The sequence below is a fragment of the Perca flavescens genome, chromosome 13 (genome assembly GCF_004354835.1).
Source record: "Perca flavescens isolate YP-PL-M2 chromosome 13, PFLA_1.0, whole genome shotgun sequence".
NCBI classification, from domain to species: domain Eukaryota; kingdom Metazoa; phylum Chordata; class Actinopteri; order Perciformes; family Percidae; genus Perca; species Perca flavescens.
In genome coordinates, this window is record NC_041343.1 from 13,752,235 (window position 1) to 13,769,594 (window position 17,360).

A 17,360-nucleotide genomic window follows, 5' to 3' on the forward strand; every position below is an offset into this window, starting at 1 on the left:
TGAGGAATACTAAGTAATGACAACAAAACTGTCGGCGCATCCACATGACACAAGCCTTCCGTGATCGCGCAACCACCCCCTACCCTCCTCCACGCAGTTGCTAGTAGCCAAGGAAGACACATGACACATTCAGAAGAGTTAATTATCTTCACTCGATTTTCTGTGCGCAAAAGTCGCCGGACGACACCAGTTTCTGAACATAGCCATACTGAGAAATGAGCTGATAGTCTTAATTAGCTTTGTAGCAACTCATTTGGCAATGGCTTGAATGTAACAGACATTCATTAATTTCAAAAAGTTACACACTAAAGCTTGAAGTTAACATGCTTATTTTAGACTAAATGATTTATGTTTACTAATGATTTTTAGTAATGACTACTAATGTAAACTTGATTTGTCTACTGCATCGACGTACCGCTCTGCGTTAATACAACTTGACCTAGTGTAAAAACGTCAGATGGTTTAAGGCAACGGGTTCCCACGCAAATTTCTAGTAAAGTCAACTAATTCGGGGTAACAGTGTATATCGTATGGTATGGAGGACCTGTTGACCCAACAGGGTGGAAAATTTTTAGCTAAGTTAACAATAGCTCTGTGTGAGTGATCCAGATTTAGCTAGCTAACTTTCTTCATAAACAGAACTTGTATAACTATATCAAATATGTTTGAATTTTTTTTTTTTAAATCAGACCATCTTTCTTCATTGTTTAGACTAACAGGCTGGAACTTTAATAGTGTGACAAATAGATTCACATCATGAAACACACTTTATGCTCACCCTACTTTACTCCTTTGAGTTCAATCTAAATAAATTATGTAATTTCCTGAAAATGGTCTCAACGCAATTATAGTCTTTTTTTGGAAGGCAAGAAACTACTAATTAACAGGGTGTAAAATTACTACAGGGATAACATGGCCTATAAAATAATAAAAAAATATTTGGAGTTTTTAAAAAAATAATTTCATGTCTTATAGTTTGTGTAAAAGGTTTATTACTTCGCACTGGCGACATAGTATGAAAAAGTATTTTTAAAGTGCATTTTTCTGTTTATGTGATAAGAAATAAATACCTTAATATATAATGAACATTTTTTTTATAAATATTTGACACATTTTAAAGAAAATATGAGGAAGTAATAAATAGGGACATAAATGTTGCTGCATAACAGGAATGACCCAACTGTAATGGCTCACTTTGTTGAATATCACCAAACCCAAATGGTGTAACCAGCAAACATTCCTCAAAACTTTGCTTTCAGGTCTATTTTAGCAGTTTTACTGGACAAGCTGCGTGCTTCATTTCATAATGTCATAATACAGTATGTTTAACTTTTTAAAAAAAACACTGGTTTAAACTATAACTTGTGCCAACTTGTAGAACAGCTGCTACTGAAAAGCATGGAGCAACAAGCACATTTCCAGCAATCATTTCAACATTAAGAGTTTTTGTGCCACTGTTTTGGCTGTTGGCACGATCCATTTAATGTCTCAAATGTGTGCCACATTTGATGCTTTCTTTGGAGGGTACAGAGTTGTGTCCAGTGCATATTATTTTAGGTCTTTTAAAATGGCATACACTAACTAAGGAGTTAAAGAGCTATGAAAAAAAGCTATGAGGTTTGACATATAGTATACTGTATATGAGGTCCAAGGGTTACCCTCTAAGATCCTATGTAGGTCATCATCATATCGGTCCACATGTGCAGTTTTAACATTTTCACCTTCTTACTGAGGCATTTTGACCCTACTAATGTGTTTTCTTATTGGAGTGTAACATTTTACCTTTGCTCTCTTTTTCCCCATCAAGACCATATTCTGGTTTTTCTTTTACCTGATAATAGTATCCTCATTAAATGAGGACTCATTTAACCTATGCACTCAGAGATTAATCAGTTACACAGTTTCCTTGTCCCTGAACTGCTGGTGCAGTTTGCGCAGTTCATCCCATAAAAACAAAGACAGAATGGTGTGTGGACCAATCCGGAAATAAGAGGCTCCCAATCCTTTGTAGAGTCCAATAAAGCCCTCCTTCTTCAGCATCTTAGAAAAGCAGTCAGCGAATCCTTTATAAAGCTGCCCCTAAAAAGATGAGAATGAAAGTCAGCCTGGATCTGATCAGCTGATTGTCCCAGCTAGATGTCATGAGTGTTGAGCTCTCCTTTTTATCAGTCACTACTTATTAGTTATAATCCTTAAAAACTATATATTATTATATTAATATTGTGATGCGATACTAGATATCATCTTAGATTTTGGATATCATTATATTGTAATATAACACAAGTGTTGTCTTTTCCTGGTTTTAAAGGCTACATTACAGTAAAGTGATGTAATTTTTGAACTTATCAGGCTGTTCTATTATTTGCCTTTACCCACTTAGTCATTATTATCTACATTATGGATGATTAAAGATCAAAAATCTTATTGGGTAAATATTTCTTAAGATACTTTAAGCTTTTCCGACTTTGATTGATAGGAAAGCTGTCGACAGAAAAGAGGGGAAATAGAGTGGGGAAGACATGCAGAAAAGGGCCCCGGGTTGCAATCCAATCTCCAGCCACTGCCTATAAGGACTGAGCCCTGGTACTGTACATGGGGCGCATGTTCAACTAGGTGAGCTACCACGGCGCCCCTTGTGTAAATAGTTTGTGAAAGCAACAATAGTCAACCCTACAATATCGTCGTAATATCGAAAGTTATTTTGTAAAAACTATTGTGATATTTGCCTCTAGCCTCTAGCAGAAACGAGGGCCGTGCTACAGAGGCCTGGTAAGCTCACTTCTTCCGAAAATAAAAATGTCCCAATTTCTCTCATTTACAATCTTAATAGTCTTCAACCCCAACCGACTCTGACTAAAGTGACATCACTTGACGCAATTTATCAGACTTTACACAGCTCCCTCTGGAGACAAACTGCTTTATACAGCTTTTTTTTCCACATATGCAGTTGTATTTCCCAAAACCTGTAAACAGACATTGATGTGGAAAAAGATTTCAGCCTTGGTTGATCTGGCGACACCTGTGTTTACAGGTGGTAACGGCTAGTACATATTTATGACTTGTGTATCAACCACTGAGGGTGGTAAACACACCAACTGCTGTTTCATAAATGCAACAAACAATGCATCACGTTGTCTTAATAAATGCAGTCGACAATGTTAACTGACATGGTAATACTGAACTCACAATTAAATGTTGTCTTGTGTGAAATGCGCACATGCACTAGCTTTCTGCATCAAGTTCATTACGTACATTTATCAATTCCTGTGAGGCACACATATACATAAAATATGTACATATAAGTACAGTATACTACATACATATAATATGTACATATAGTACATATAATATGATGAAAACCTAAAGTAGTGTAACTAACATATCAGTCTCTCCTCACCTTGCCCAAATGATCCACAGGCTGGTTGTAGAGCCGTGTGCTCACTACATCAAAAGGTGTCATAGCCATCACCACCACCAAACTGCTGATCATGCCAGCAGTTAGGGCGACCAACCAGCTGTCCTTTGGGAACACCTTAGGTAGAAGAAAATAATGTGGTTAAGTTACCAGACCATAAGGATATGTGAGGCTCCAGTCGCAGGATGATAGAGGTGAGAAATGATTACTATTATTAGTGCCTATGTTACACAAACACATACTCTCCGGTAGATACAACTTAATTGACCATTGTTATACTTCTGGCTTTTAGTATGAAAGTGCCCCAGTGAAGTGATATTACACCATATCATCATCATCATCATCATCATCATCATCATCATCAGGGTACCACCTATGTGCAGCTACTTCTAATTTGAACTGGCCATTAACTCCTACATGCAGTGAAACAGAAGAATGGTTCTATTATTACTGCCACACACTCTTTAGTAGCTACAGTCAAAGGTGTTTTTTTATGTGAACCTGATGTTTTACAACAAGTATAAAAAAGACAACTTTATTATGCACAGAAGAGGACATTTGTGTCACGCTTGATATGGATGGTCATACTAACAGTAAATAAAACAATAAACAGACAACACAGCAACAGCCAAAGCAAAACACTTTTTACCTCTTTGGAGGTATTTTACTTGCACCCTCACTGACCCAACAGCCAATTAAAACAGCTTAAGAGGAAGTCTGGGAAATCAAGGAAGTAGTGCAAGAAAACTAAACCAGGATGTGACGATTCTTTTCTGAACATTGTTTCAGACTCATTCAACTGTTATCAATTGGCCATTGTTATAGTTCTGGTTTTCAGCATGAAAGACCTGTTTAACTATAACTAAGTCAGAAACACCTTGCATCCCGTAAACCGGTGCACTAGTTATGTAAGCTCCGTATTTAACTGGAGCACTAGTTGTGTAAGCTCCATGTTTTCAGCCAGGGGGGGCCAATGAAAGGTGTCAAATTTCTATTCCAGAAGAGTGCAATGCCCCACGCATTGTCAGTGCCACAATGACTGCTTTTGTAAACTGTACACAGCTACAGACTAACAATTATCTCCTATTAAGCCTGCGAATAATGATTATTTCCATGATCAATAATAAATAAATAAATAAATAAATCTGCTGAGTATTTTTCTAGATCTAGACAAATCTAGACTCTAGATAATAGTAAATACAGAAAAATGCCCATCACGGGTTCAAAGAGTCCGATGAAACGTCTTCAAGCTTGTTATATCCTAAACCCAAATATCTTCAGCTTACTATCATATAAGAGAAAAGCAGCAACTTTTAACATTCAGCAGCTGGAACCAGCTAATTAGGGCTTCTTTTTTTTTTTTTTTTACCAGAATATTTGCTAATTCATTTGCGGCCTCTCAACTAATCGTAGCTACGGTATGTGAGTCATGCCAGACCCCAAAAACAGAAATGTTTATTATTGAACAGTGTGGTTATACGAAAGTATCACCACTGAATTTAGACTTTCACGTTGAGATTAAACCTCAGCAAACCCCGTTTAGGGAGTAGTAAAGTAGTCTGACCTGTAGGTCAATCACAAGCTCCTTGGAGGAGGAGAAGGTGGAGAGTTGTGCAGATGACCCCACGCTGACCCTCGGTACAGCAGCACTGGAGCCCCTCCACAATCCCAGAATGCCATGCTGTTTGTAGATGGCTGCCAGAGCGTGGATCATCCCCTGGCAGAAAGAGAAACAACATGTGAGGAAAACGTTGATGCTTGACACTAATATATATATATATATATATATATATATATATATATATATAGCCATATAATAATAGAATATGTTTGGGTTACCTTGTGTTTATATTGATGTCCAACTGCAATAGAGGAGCTAGACTGACTCTGCAGATGAGTCTTTACCTGTCAATGGAGAGAATTGTGTTTACTTTTCTCCTTAGTTGCATAATTGAAAGCTCAGCTTGAAATGCCACACATGACAAACCTTAAAAGGAACAGTACAAGGTAAATGAAGCAGCTACTGACCAAGTATACAGGACTTCCCACCACGGCTCCCACTACTCCAGCCAGAGCCCCTGCTAACGTGGTTTTGGCCGCGCTGACCCTTCCATTGGTGTGGATGTAACCAGTGTTCTCAATGATGGCGTACGAACCGAGCCTGACTCCATTCATAAAAAACTGATAAACGAGCCCGGGTGCCAGTCCCTTCTGTAAGCCGGCCAGTCCGTCCACTTTACCGATAGTGTAAAAAGCGTGGAACACGTTGCGATAGTAAACCTGGTATGAGCCCCGGCTCTTGAGCTCTCCCTGAAGCTGCATTCGCGTTTTGACGACCTCCAGCGGGTTGGTGAACAGGCACGCTCCGCACGCCGCAACTCCGCTCAGCACGAAATCCATTACGACTGTTCGTTGGGGGGACTGATGTGTGAGTGTAGGCCTGCTACAAGTCCGACCTGCCCTTCATATCGGAGGAGTTGTCCTCAGCGTCGTTTCTTCCCCCTCCCACTGCATAGATATGTAACAACCGACACACACCCACGGCTGTATGTATTACAAAAATCCTATTAACATACACCACAGTGAGACCAGACGCAACCAGGACGCAACGGCGCGCAGACATTGTATCACTTCAAGAGCTCCTCGTAAATTCGTATTTCGGAAACGAATTGGTAACGGTAAATTGTTGCTAATCGCCGAGTGTAGCCTACTATTCAATAAACCCAAAGCAGAAATATTCATAAGTAGCCCAAACCTTCATTTTAATGTATGCATTTATCTAAATAAATGGCCTAATGAAATACATTTCTTTAACATTTGAATTAGACTTTGCAGCAAATACCGCATTTTACTCTAACTCAGTTTTCCACTTAGTTTTGGACAAGAAAATATTAATTACATCGACTAAAAACTGTTGTTTGTTACTTTTCTTGTTGCTTTTCTGTAATGTCATCTTCCCTTCCACTGTGCTTTATTCGTTTTCTCATTAGAACCTAGAATTAATGGCTGAAGAATTTCTCAGAAATTGTTAAACTTTCCAGAAAACAACAACTGCATGTTTCTTCAGTGTGACATGCTGTTTGAATTAAGCTATACAAAACTGATAAAAGGGAAATCATGCTTTCATTAAAGAAACATTAACACCAACATGGGCTAACTAACAATAATGGATACTAGTATTGGACGTACACTCTATCCATCCCGTAAATGTCTCATCAGAGCGTACGTATGACGCAAATTTCCACAGGTATGACGCTCGTCTTCTCAGCCAATGAAAAGCCCTGTAGTGTCATAATGACTGTTTAAACTAGTTTTCCTACTTCCTGTAACTCAGACATTAAAACCATGGAGCTGTTGGAGCATCTTTTTTTTCCGCTTGCAGATTAAGAGCTTTTGGGATGCTTTTCAACATTGGATGATTTATAGCCTAATGATCAAAGAATACCATTTCTAACATGAAAAAATATAAAGTTTGGTATTCAACTGGAGTAGAAGAAAGTGGAGTTTGGGACTAATTTCATTATTTTGGCAACCTTTTTTATTTTTTACACAAATGTCGTTTGAAAAAAATCTGTATTATTTTGAATATGACATGCCTTTTTGATTCTGCAATAAAAAATAAAATAAAGTAAAAATGAATGGGCAGCCATATAACCACATATATCGAGTTGCCCCCATGTCTTTATACAAACCACATGGATGTAGCAATGACCCCATCGAGACCCCAGGATAAGTATTTATTGTCAAAATGCAGTAGCTAATGGTGATCTAAACAAAAACAAACAAGGTTTGTAACGTATACTTTGGGGCCAGTACATTGGAGGGACTGGTTTTCATCTTCAAACTTCATGCTGCTGCTGTAACCAGTCACAACCACATGTGAGCACCCTGAGAGTTTTTCAACAGCGTTAAACTATTTATTAAATAATAGGAAGAATTTTAGAATGAAGAAAACTGAAGGGAAACATTGTCTTTTTAGTCCAAAGTCTGAATTGGTATCCTCCCATTGTGATAAGGCCATAATGCAGGAAACTGGAGAGACAGCCTAGGTTAGCGAGGTTTTCTCGCCGCCCCATCAAGAGCAGATTTGGACTATCTCAGTTCCAAGTTGAGGTGGAGAGGCTGGATTCGGGGGTTGAGCAGGAGACCTTAGACAGAAGGCACCATGTCAGGGCAGAGGTAGAACCAGAAAACCCTGGAGGCCCGCCCTGGGGCAGGGCAAATGGGTGAAGTTAAGTAGCTCTGGAAGACAGACAGGCGGTCAAATAGACCAGTGGAGCTGCTCTGGAGCTCGGGCAGACCAGCAGGGCCGCTGTGGAGCACAGAAACTGGCAAGATTTTAGTCTGAAAAAGGCAGGTAATTAGTGTGGCTTCCTCCAGTTCTCTCTCTGCCCTTCTGAGCCTCCTGGCTCCAGAGATCTGACCGGCCAAGTTCGGCTGATCAGCTCTTGTGGCTTCACATGCTTGATCATTTAACCGAATGCTTAGCTTTCTTCTCCCCTTGTTGCCTCCATCTTTCTCAGTAACTACTTTAACGCCACAGACTGGTGTCAAAGCTTCTCTAATAATGGCTTTTGATGATGATGCTTCTTTTTGATTTTTTTTGTGGCATTTTAGGCCTTTATTGGACAGGAAAGCTTTAGACATGAAAGGGGGAGAGAGATGGGGGATGACACGCACTCAAACTCGCGCAGCTGCAGGACTCAGCCAACATGGGGCGAACGCTCCCACTGGGTGAGCCAGAGGCCGCCCCAGCTCTGCTTCTCCTTGAGCCAGAGGAGGCGTGGCTATGGCGTCCAGAGCTAGTGGAATATGAATGGTCCGAGCCAGTTTTTGGGTTCTGTTCATTTCCAATTCGGCAAGAAGCGTGTTGTCCATGTGGAACACTCAGTGATGAGGTGATAATCCTTGAGATGAACCGGAGGACGCCCCTCTCGCTGGCCCTTGCCGCTTCCTGAAGGCATCAGTCTCGGCCTGGGCTCCTTGATCAGTCTGCGTAGCTCCAGACGTTTGGTGAGAGTCTCTATCAGCCTTGGGCACATCAGCACACAGGTCTCATGACAGAAAGTCATGAGACCTGTGTGAAGTGAAGTAAGTACAAGTAAATACTGTGTCAACAGAGCAACACCATCACTCTCAATTAGAGATTATTGTCTGAGGGAGAACAGTGACTTCTATTTCTGTTTTTAACCACATATCTGTTTAATAAGCTAAAGAGCACTTACAGCTCAGCTGCATGAGGATCACAGGCATTTTGACAACTTCAATGTGTGTACAAATGTAATAGGATTTTTACTTTAATTAAACCCAGATGAGGTTTGATATTGATGTCTTTCCAGTTGTGTAAAGATGTAGACACACTATTTCTGTGCTCTTACCTTTGGATTATTAGATGAAAGGGCCGTGTTACAGATCTATGCAGATATCAGTGTCTTTGACCTACAAACTGAACTCCTTGTCCGGGTGGGTAGGTGAGTTTGTTCTTCGTCACTGAGCTGGATTAGAATGTGAATGTAAAATCGGTTTCACCTTTACTCCCTTTTAAATAGGATTTGGGCTTTGAGTCTTTTGAAGAGCCCCAGCCTGATGCACCGGACAGGAAGTGGGTTTAAACAAGCCTAAATAGAACTACATTTTATGTTTTGGGTCAAATGTTTCTGCTATTGAGCCACCTGTTTGTTTTGTACGGTTTTTCTTCCTTTGTATAAAATATCATCTCGCCTGGGAACATTAGCAGCGTCTAAATGTCAATTGTAGAATAAATTGAATAATAAAATATATAATAATAAAAATGCCAAAACCTGAAATTCTTGTAAGGCTGAACACATTTATTTATCTAAAATCTAAACTTGAGGGTTTTTTATATTAATGAAAATGCCTGATGTGTGCCTAAGTGTGATTTTAAATACAATAATGTTTTAGCAAGAAATACCTAACCTCTCTACAGATTCCTCAGTCACAACAGTCCATTATTTATTTAAAACCTGCACACACCAACACATTTTACGATTGCTTTGCCTCAGTTCTCACAACCAAGTTTCCACTGTGCAAAACTCAAATTAATTGGCCTATTTTCAGCAGCTACATTGATGCAAGCAGCTTTGTGTTTATCATAAATGACCAATTATTTGATCTCAAACCGGTGATCTGATGTAGTTTCTCTGATGTTTGACTGTCTTCAGCTCCATGATCTCAATCCCTCTTCTCTGTTTCCTATACCACCCTAATCCTCTTACCTGAAATGTATCCATGCCGTTTCTTCCTCTCCTGCTCGAGCATGTATGAATACTTTTGTAAAGATCTGGATTCACATGCAGTATCTACAATTAAGGGAAACAGTATGTTCTCATACAGTCATATGTATGTCGTTTATACAGACAATTTCAAAGGTTATGTAAAGACTTGCTTTAATTTACTCTGCATCTCACCTTTCATAATTTCTTATCCGTATGATTCAAAATATAGATTGCACAAGGAAAATAGGACAAATATCAATCAAGAATAGCATCATTCCACGATTATGGTTCATATTTTATTTTATTTTTTATATGGAATCCTTGAAACCAAGCATACATTCTGTGTTGAACAGTTGAAAGATGCCCACTAAGTTAGCACCTTGTCACTAATAACTGCTGCTGCTCACTTACACTAATAGCTTCTGCTGAGTTGCTCCCTCCAATAATGTCAGGGTGTAATCCTCACCATCTGATGAAGAGCCAAGTAGGATTTCAGGTGCAGATGCCCCTACCTTTTCAACACACCACACTAGGAATGAGGTCGAGGAGGGGAGAGTCAGAGACTTGAAAGAAAGAAAGTCTGTTCAAGACCTAGAAAGTACAGAGATGATTTCTATTTGTTCTGGTTGATTGAAGAACAAGGAGTAAAGAAGAGAGGAACATATATGTTCAATGCTACCCGGTTGGATTTAATTTAAGTCCTCATTTGACTCCCTGCTAGAGCAAGAAAGTACGGTGAGTGCTGCTTTATCACTATTGTGTAACTATGATGTAAAAAATGGTCTTTTTAAAAATAAAAAAAACTATTATGTGACATTATTAATTGGTTTTGCCATAAAATAGTATACATTAAATATTCCCTCAAAGATTTTGTTTCATGATCAATAATATTTCATAATTCAAACTTAAAAACTAAACGCTGATTTCAGCTGAATCTTCATCTCAGAGGCAAATATTGTAGTTTTTACTGCACTACATTTGTCTGACAGCTTTAGTTTTAGCTTAGTTCATTTTCAGATTGCAAATTTTCTGCTATGCCTTGCTGCGTCCTGTAACGCCCTGCAGTGCCCTGCTATGCCATGAACTACTACAACTACTATTTCTGGTCATTGTTCCATTATCTTTATTGTGACTATTATTGCCACAGTTCACCACACTCCCAACCGGCACTGGCAGACCCCGCCTACCAAGAGCCTGGGTCTGTCTGAGGTTTCTTCCTAAAAGGAGGTTTTCCTTGCCATTGTCGCACTAAATGCTTGCTCTTGGGGGAATTACAGGAATTGTTGGGTCTTTGTAAATTATAGAGTGTGGTCTAGACCTACTCTATCTGTAAAGTGTCTTGAGATAACTCTTGTTATGATTTGATACTATAAATAAAATTGAATTGAATTGAATTTCACACCCTTACTGTCCAGTGAAAACCATGTATCTCCAGATTTGGTGATCTTGAAAATGAATTTTTCTGATAAACTAAAGGATCAAGTGTTCCTAGCACAACCTTAGACATATACAGCAGTAAAATGCTACATTTACATTAACGCAGCAATACAATTAATCTAGCATCATCATATTATATATAACAGGAAAACACAGAAAGGGAACATTTTACTGCACAATGACTACTTCTATTACGTTTTGCTGATAATACTAACATACTTTTACATTGGCGACAATAACATTTCTAATACTTAGGGAGACTAATAAAGATACTTTGACTTTGATTTCATCTGTGATAAAATCCTCACTTTTAAGTGCTCCGCCTGTTTAAACTAATTTAGAAACAAGTCTAAAAATGTAGGTTAATTAACGAGGAGGTCAATCATCTATATTGTTAATCTCTGGTATCAACAGTTGGAGTTAAATGGATTATAAAAGATCAGGAGGGCACCTGAAGCCAGCAGTACCATTTTAGTACTACATGTACCAGGTCAAGACGGAGCAGATTATACACCCAGAAAGACTTCACACAGTGCGCGATCCATTGATCCACTTTACAATTTCTGTCCCATGTGTTTTGCAGGTAGATGTATTTATTTACATGTTGCACAAAACATGAAGGGCCCGGCATGAAGTATGATATCAGCAGAGATACAATAATGTTTGATCCCACAAATGTTCAATAATACATACATAAATCTAATGCAACAGATGCAGAAAATTTCTCAAACTGCGATTTAAATAAACAAGAATCCAACAAAAGCAGGCTGAGGAAAACTTCTGTTAACAATATATTTCAGTTTGGGAAATGCACTTTCTAGTTCAAATTACAAAATCAGGAAGGTAGCCTAATCAGCAGAATGGAAAAGACAGAGAGGAACCAGGCTGAGGAAGTGAAAAGCCTGAGCTGATGCTCTCCTTCCTCACAGCTGCCCAAATCCTTTGCCTTGCTTAATTGTTTGCACACGCAAGTGTATGCAAACTTAATCCTGCCCTGTCTGTAGAATCTGAAATAAAAAGCCCTCTTCCGTAACCTTTGTCTTTTGAACAGCAGGGTGCAGCATATCACAACATTATTCCTTCTCCACCGCCAATACTTTATCTGGAAAAAGTCATTCTGCTATCCTAATGCAGTGCACTGACAAGGTCTGTGTATAAGCAGACCATGGGGAAATTAGTATACGGAAAAAGTGCCATGGAATGCACTCAATATTGATGACTGATGACATACATGATATAAATGTCAGTATAACGTTATATTTAACTATTACAAGAAAAAAACAGCTTCTCTCATCATATAGCATTTTGTACAAAAATGTGTTTTAATGATTACATAATAATTGAATAGGTTTATAGAATTGTGCTGGTGCAATAGAAGTTATATCTGCTACTAAAAAAAATGGAAACACAACAAAAAAAAGCTTTTAACTGTAAAAGAAAGAGAGTAAAAGCAGAGTAGCAACATCAAAAATGGAATATGATAGCAGATTTAATCAAAATGCATCCCTCAATTATAATTTTTGTGTCTTAAAAAAGTCAAGAATCTGCTGTCACCAGAGTCCGTGGGGTCATAATGATTGAAAAGGCTCCTTAAATATACATTTTCAGCAGCATTAACTTCCTTACTGGTTTTGTGTGTGTGTGCCAGACAAACGTGCAGCCATGGACCTCGGTGGTTTGGAGACGGTGGTGGCAAACTCTGCCTATGTTTCAGCCCGTGGTAGTATGGATGGATCATCAGCAGCAGCCATGCGTGACAAGAAGATGCGGGCCAGGCTGAAGCTCCCACATATCAGAGATTGCGAACACATGAAAACATCTGTAGACACAACCTTTGACAACATGTGTATCAAACAGCCCATTGGCAAGCGCCTGTTCCAACAGTTTCTGGAGAGTGATGCAACCTATAAAAATGCTGGAGAGCTGTGGAAAGACATTGAAGACTACACCATATGTCAAGAAAAGGAGAGAGAGCAGAAGGCCCAAAAAATTGTCAATAAATACTATAAGTCCGCTTCAAAGAATTTTTGCAGCTTCCTGGAAGAGAAGGCCGTCACTCGAGTTGTTGAAGACTTCAAGCATGTCCGTGGTGACCTGTTTAAAGAGAGCGAGAGGCAGCTGCTCAAACACCTGGAGAAGGCCACAGATGGCTTTAAGAACAGCATGTACTTCCTGCGTTATGTTCAGTTCAAATGGCTGGAGAGCCAGCCTGTTGATGAGGAGTGGTTCAATGACTTCAGGGTCCTGGGTAAAGGAGGTTTTGGGGAAGTGTTTGCTTGTCAGGCTAAAGCAACAGGCAAAATGTACGCCAACAAGAAGCTGGAGAAAAAGAGGCTGAAGAAACGCAAAGGCTATGAGGTAAAGCACTGATGTGGAATCTAATGTTCCACCTATAGCCATTCATAGTGTCAATCAAAAGAGTAACAACCCAAAATCAGATAATTCTACTGGTAACCTTGTGATGAACTAGAAAGAACAGGTTGTGTGAGGATATAACCCAGTGAGTGAGCTAGTTTTTACCTTAACGGCTCAATGCAAAGAAGCTTGTGACTTTCTTAAAGACCTTACAAAGCAGCTCAGACATAGTACTCTATACTAAAGCCCACTGCTTCTAATAGCATAAGTAGATAATGAACTTTGAATTTGAGCAGCACTGTGACAAGGTATCACTTTTGTTGTTGAGTTAAAAAAAAAACTGCTACGCTAGTTGGGCCTTACCACAAGAGGAATAAAAACACAACCATCAATGGCAATAAACTACAACAGCCACATGATCCATGTATGGGGGCATATGCAGAATATCATTAGTATATATGTACACTATATTCACCTATCATAACCAGACCAAAAGTTCTTCAAATTAGTCCACTCAATTACACATGTTACAGTATGTTGAAGTCCACCCAATCAGGTGTTTTCAGTTATGGCTGATTAGACATCTGCTCAGGTTAACTTAACGTACTGATAAGAGTAGACCTATTTCTCACAGCACAGATGTAACTAGCATTAACGTCTCTGTTCCATTTAGGTGTGTCAGAACTAGGCTCAAATGTAAAATTGACATATTTTTGAAAACAGACTTTTTGACTTGTTATAGAAAGAAAAGCAAAGGCATGACTAATAATTGACTAAAGACTTCACCTGATTAGCACTGCTTGAAGTAGAGGGGAAGAAGACATCTGCTGAAATGACCTGCTTGAAACGAAAACCTGCGGACTAATGGCTCATCACGGCACATAGTTGGCCAACCCTTGAATAAGCCATATCAGAGAGCCAGCATTTAAAATACAAAGAAATGAAATGACATGTGAGGACATCAGAAGATGTCTAATCATTATTGACATTGTACATTCTTGCTTTTGTTGGATTAATCATGTTCTGATGTTTGATTTGTGGTCAGGGAGCAATTGTGGAGAAGCGCATTCTTGCAAAGGTTCACAGCCGCTTCATTGTGTCGCTGGCTTACGCCTTCCAGACCAAGACTGACCTCTGCCTAATCATGACCATCATGAATGGTGGAGACCTCAGGTGCTTTATATAAACACCAAATACAGCTTTCACACACACACACACACACACACACACACACACACACACACACACACACACACGCTCTATCTCTTTCTCTCCCTTTCTAATATACATTACATAGACTAATCTCTAAGCACGATGCCTCTAAAAACACACGCTACATACTGTTTTCTCTAGTTAACAACATGGGAACAGTGTTTTACTCCTTCTCTCATCTCTACTAATCAGCCTAAAGTAAATTATCCTCACGGTTGACATAGAGACTAGTCTCTCAGGTGCATCATGCTTTAAGTCAGAGACTCACTAAAGAAGTCTTGTGTAGCTTCTCTTCTCTATTCTAAATTTCTTAATTTCACAGCGGTTTCAGAAAGCACTACCATTGCATTAGCCCACTAACATCCCAGGCTCTCTTACAGGTTTCATATGTATAATGTGGATGAAAAGAATCCTGGTTTTGATGAGAAGAGAGCATGTTTCTACACAGCTCAGATCATCTGTGGGGTGGAGCACCTTCACCAAAACAGGATAATCTACAGAGACCTGAAACCAGAGAACGTGCTGCTGGATGATGCAGGTGAGCCATTTCCTCTTGCAGCATTTCATGTCTCTACATCTATGTACTGATACCACAGTCCCAAAAACACTGTCTCTGCCCTACCCTATCCACATTTGCTCTTCAACCACGTGAATGTTTTATTTTTATTTTTTTACAATACAGCAGCTGAAAACCCTGATTTATTCAGTCACTTGGGGGCCAGTATTACATAGCAATATCAGTGGGTTAAGCAGCTAACTGGCTTGAGCCATGACATTAGCTCACTTTTAACTGGAGAAAATCATCATAGTAACCTATGCATTGCCACTAACATGCTCAGACTGTTAATTATCTGAACATCAACTCACTCATTTCAGTCAGACAGCCTTTTTAAGCTTTTATCAGTCATTCTTTTAGTGGTAGTTTGGAGTGAATACATAATGTACAAAAATAGTTGGTTGTTTATTCAATAGCCATATGCCACTGTGGTAATCAAAGCCTTTTCACTCAGGACATGTCCGCCTGTCAGATATGGGTCTGGCTGTTGAACTTCCGCCAGGAAAAGACAAAACTACTGGATATGCAGGAACTCCAGGTAAGTGACCAAATCAAATATTTTAAGATCATGTCAAACAAAACTGGCCTGGTGGAAAGGAAATGCTAACCTCCAGGGTCAATGTTACCATGTAACAAAATATTTATCACCATAGACCAAGTTTCTCTATGCAGTTTATTGTGTGTGAAATTGTGTTGTCTATGAATATAGGTTTCATGGCTCCAGAGCTGCTCGAGAAGAAGGAGTATGACTACACGGTGGACTATTTCACACTGGGGGTCACCCTGTATGAGATGATTGCCGCCAAAGGGCCCTTTCGAGTACGAGGAGAAAAGGTACTAAACATGAACAGACGCATTAGGTGACTTTTTATGAGCGAAGAATATCCTGAATTCTCAAATCCTGTTTGCTCTTGGCACCAATTCTCTGTTGCAAAGTCATACTTCCATGTTCTCTTTCTTCAGGTTGAGAATACCGAGGTAGCTCGCAGAATCTTGAACGATCCAGTTTCATATACACCAGCCTTCAGCAAAGAGTCCAAAGATATCTGTGAAGGCCTGATGCACAAGGACCCTGCGAAACGCCTCGGGTTCAAAAATAACGAGTGCGAGGAGCTCAAGAACCAGCCCTTCTTCAAAGATATTAACTGGGGCCGTCTGCAATCAGGTGGGTGGCGTCTACAAAATCAGGTTACAGGGATAAACTCAAGATATGGATGGCACAAATAAAGGTAAAATACAAAAAGAATAGGTAATTGCTATATGCCATACTTTAATTTCTTTATGTCCTCTGTGTTCCATCCGAAGGTTTGCTACCACCACCATTTGTCCCTAGTGCTACGACGGTCTATGCCAAAGATATTGGTGATGTGGGCGCCTTCAGCACAATCAAAGGTGTGGTCCTGGATAACAAGGACACTGAGTTCTACAATGACTTTGCTTCTGGCAACATCCCGATCCCATGGCAGGAAGAGATGATTGAGACGGGTGTGTTTGGAGAGCTGAATATCTGGGGAGAGAACGGAAAGCTGCCCAATGACCTCAACCCAAACTACGTGGAAACCAAAGGTGGAGGATGTGTGCTCCTGTGAGCTGCAACAAATGGAATATGGAGTATTTATTGACATTAAAGACATTTAGATTCAGTTTGTGCTCATTTGGTGCCACCTAATCCTAATCTGTATTATCTGTAATTTCTATAATATTATGTTATTGTTGTATTGAATTAATATTATTTGTGTATTTCCGTATTAAGGTATTATTATTATTATTATTATTATTATTATTATTATTATGTACCTATATTGTAATGTTTATAGTGCGAATGTAAAACGAACAGCATGGTCAAACATCACATAATATTATGTAATACAAAATGTAAATATGGTTACACTAATAATGACTGCTGTAATCTTACCCCATATGCCAATTCTTTTGTTTAGTAGCTCACCTTAATTACAGACAAATTAATTAAGTTATTTCTTTTTTTAGAAGCTACATGTAATGTTTATATACCATACATTATTGGGACCAAAGAAAAGCCACTGTTTTGACATTGCAACATCATGTAATTATTATTTATTTATTTTATATAACAAATGTATAGTCATGTCATTATTATGGCAGACAGAAGACTCAAAAGAAATCAATA

The 17,360-nt window shown here is 39.1% G+C and overlaps 2 protein-coding genes across 2 annotated transcripts; one reads left to right on the top strand and one right to left on the bottom strand.

Annotated features, from left to right (window-relative positions):
- Positions 1-975: 975 nt before the first annotated feature.
- Positions 976-6,015, bottom strand: slc25a35 (solute carrier family 25 member 35). Its single transcript, XM_028595783.1, has 5 exons — positions 5,444-6,015; positions 5,255-5,320; positions 4,980-5,132; positions 3,398-3,532; positions 976-2,079 (listed from the first exon to the last, which is right to left on the bottom strand). Exons 1-5 carry the CDS (start codon positions 5,813-5,815, stop codon positions 1,894-1,896), a joined length of 912 nt encoding a protein of 303 aa, XP_028451584.1. The 5' UTR covers positions 5,816-6,015; the 3' UTR covers positions 976-1,893.
- Positions 6,016-12,750: 6,735 nt separating this feature from the next.
- On the top strand, positions 12,751-16,800 carry grk1b (G protein-coupled receptor kinase 1 b). The gene is made up of 7 exons (XM_028595985.1): positions 12,751-13,446; positions 14,489-14,616; positions 15,036-15,193; positions 15,666-15,749; positions 15,921-16,045; positions 16,175-16,376; positions 16,517-16,800. Exons 1-7 carry the CDS (start codon positions 12,751-12,753, stop codon positions 16,798-16,800), a joined length of 1,677 nt encoding a protein of 558 aa, XP_028451786.1.
- Positions 16,801-17,360: the final 560 nt, after the last annotated feature.

Excerpts from the sequence above, each read along its gene's own strand:
- slc25a35 (XM_028595783.1), bottom strand. The coding sequence starts at position 5,815 with ATGGATTTCGTGCTGAGCGGAGTTGCGGCGTGCGGAGCGTGCCTGTTC. Across the intron at positions 5,321-5,443 it reads TGGGAAGTCCTGTATACTTG|GTAAAGACTCATCTGCAGAG; the intron begins GTCAGTAGCTGC and ends CTCCATTGACAG. Across the intron at positions 5,133-5,254 it reads GACATCAATATAAACACAAG|GGGATGATCCACGCTCTGGC; the intron begins GTAACCCAAACA and ends TCTTTCTGCCAG.
- grk1b (XM_028595985.1), top strand. The coding sequence starts at position 12,751 with ATGGACCTCGGTGGTTTGGAGACGGTGGTGGCAAACTCTGCCTATGTT. Across the intron at positions 13,447-14,488 it reads AGAAACGCAAAGGCTATGAG|GGAGCAATTGTGGAGAAGCG; the intron begins GTAAAGCACTGA and ends ATTTGTGGTCAG. Across the intron at positions 15,750-15,920 it reads TGGATATGCAGGAACTCCAG|GTTTCATGGCTCCAGAGCTG; the intron begins GTAAGTGACCAA and ends CTATGAATATAG.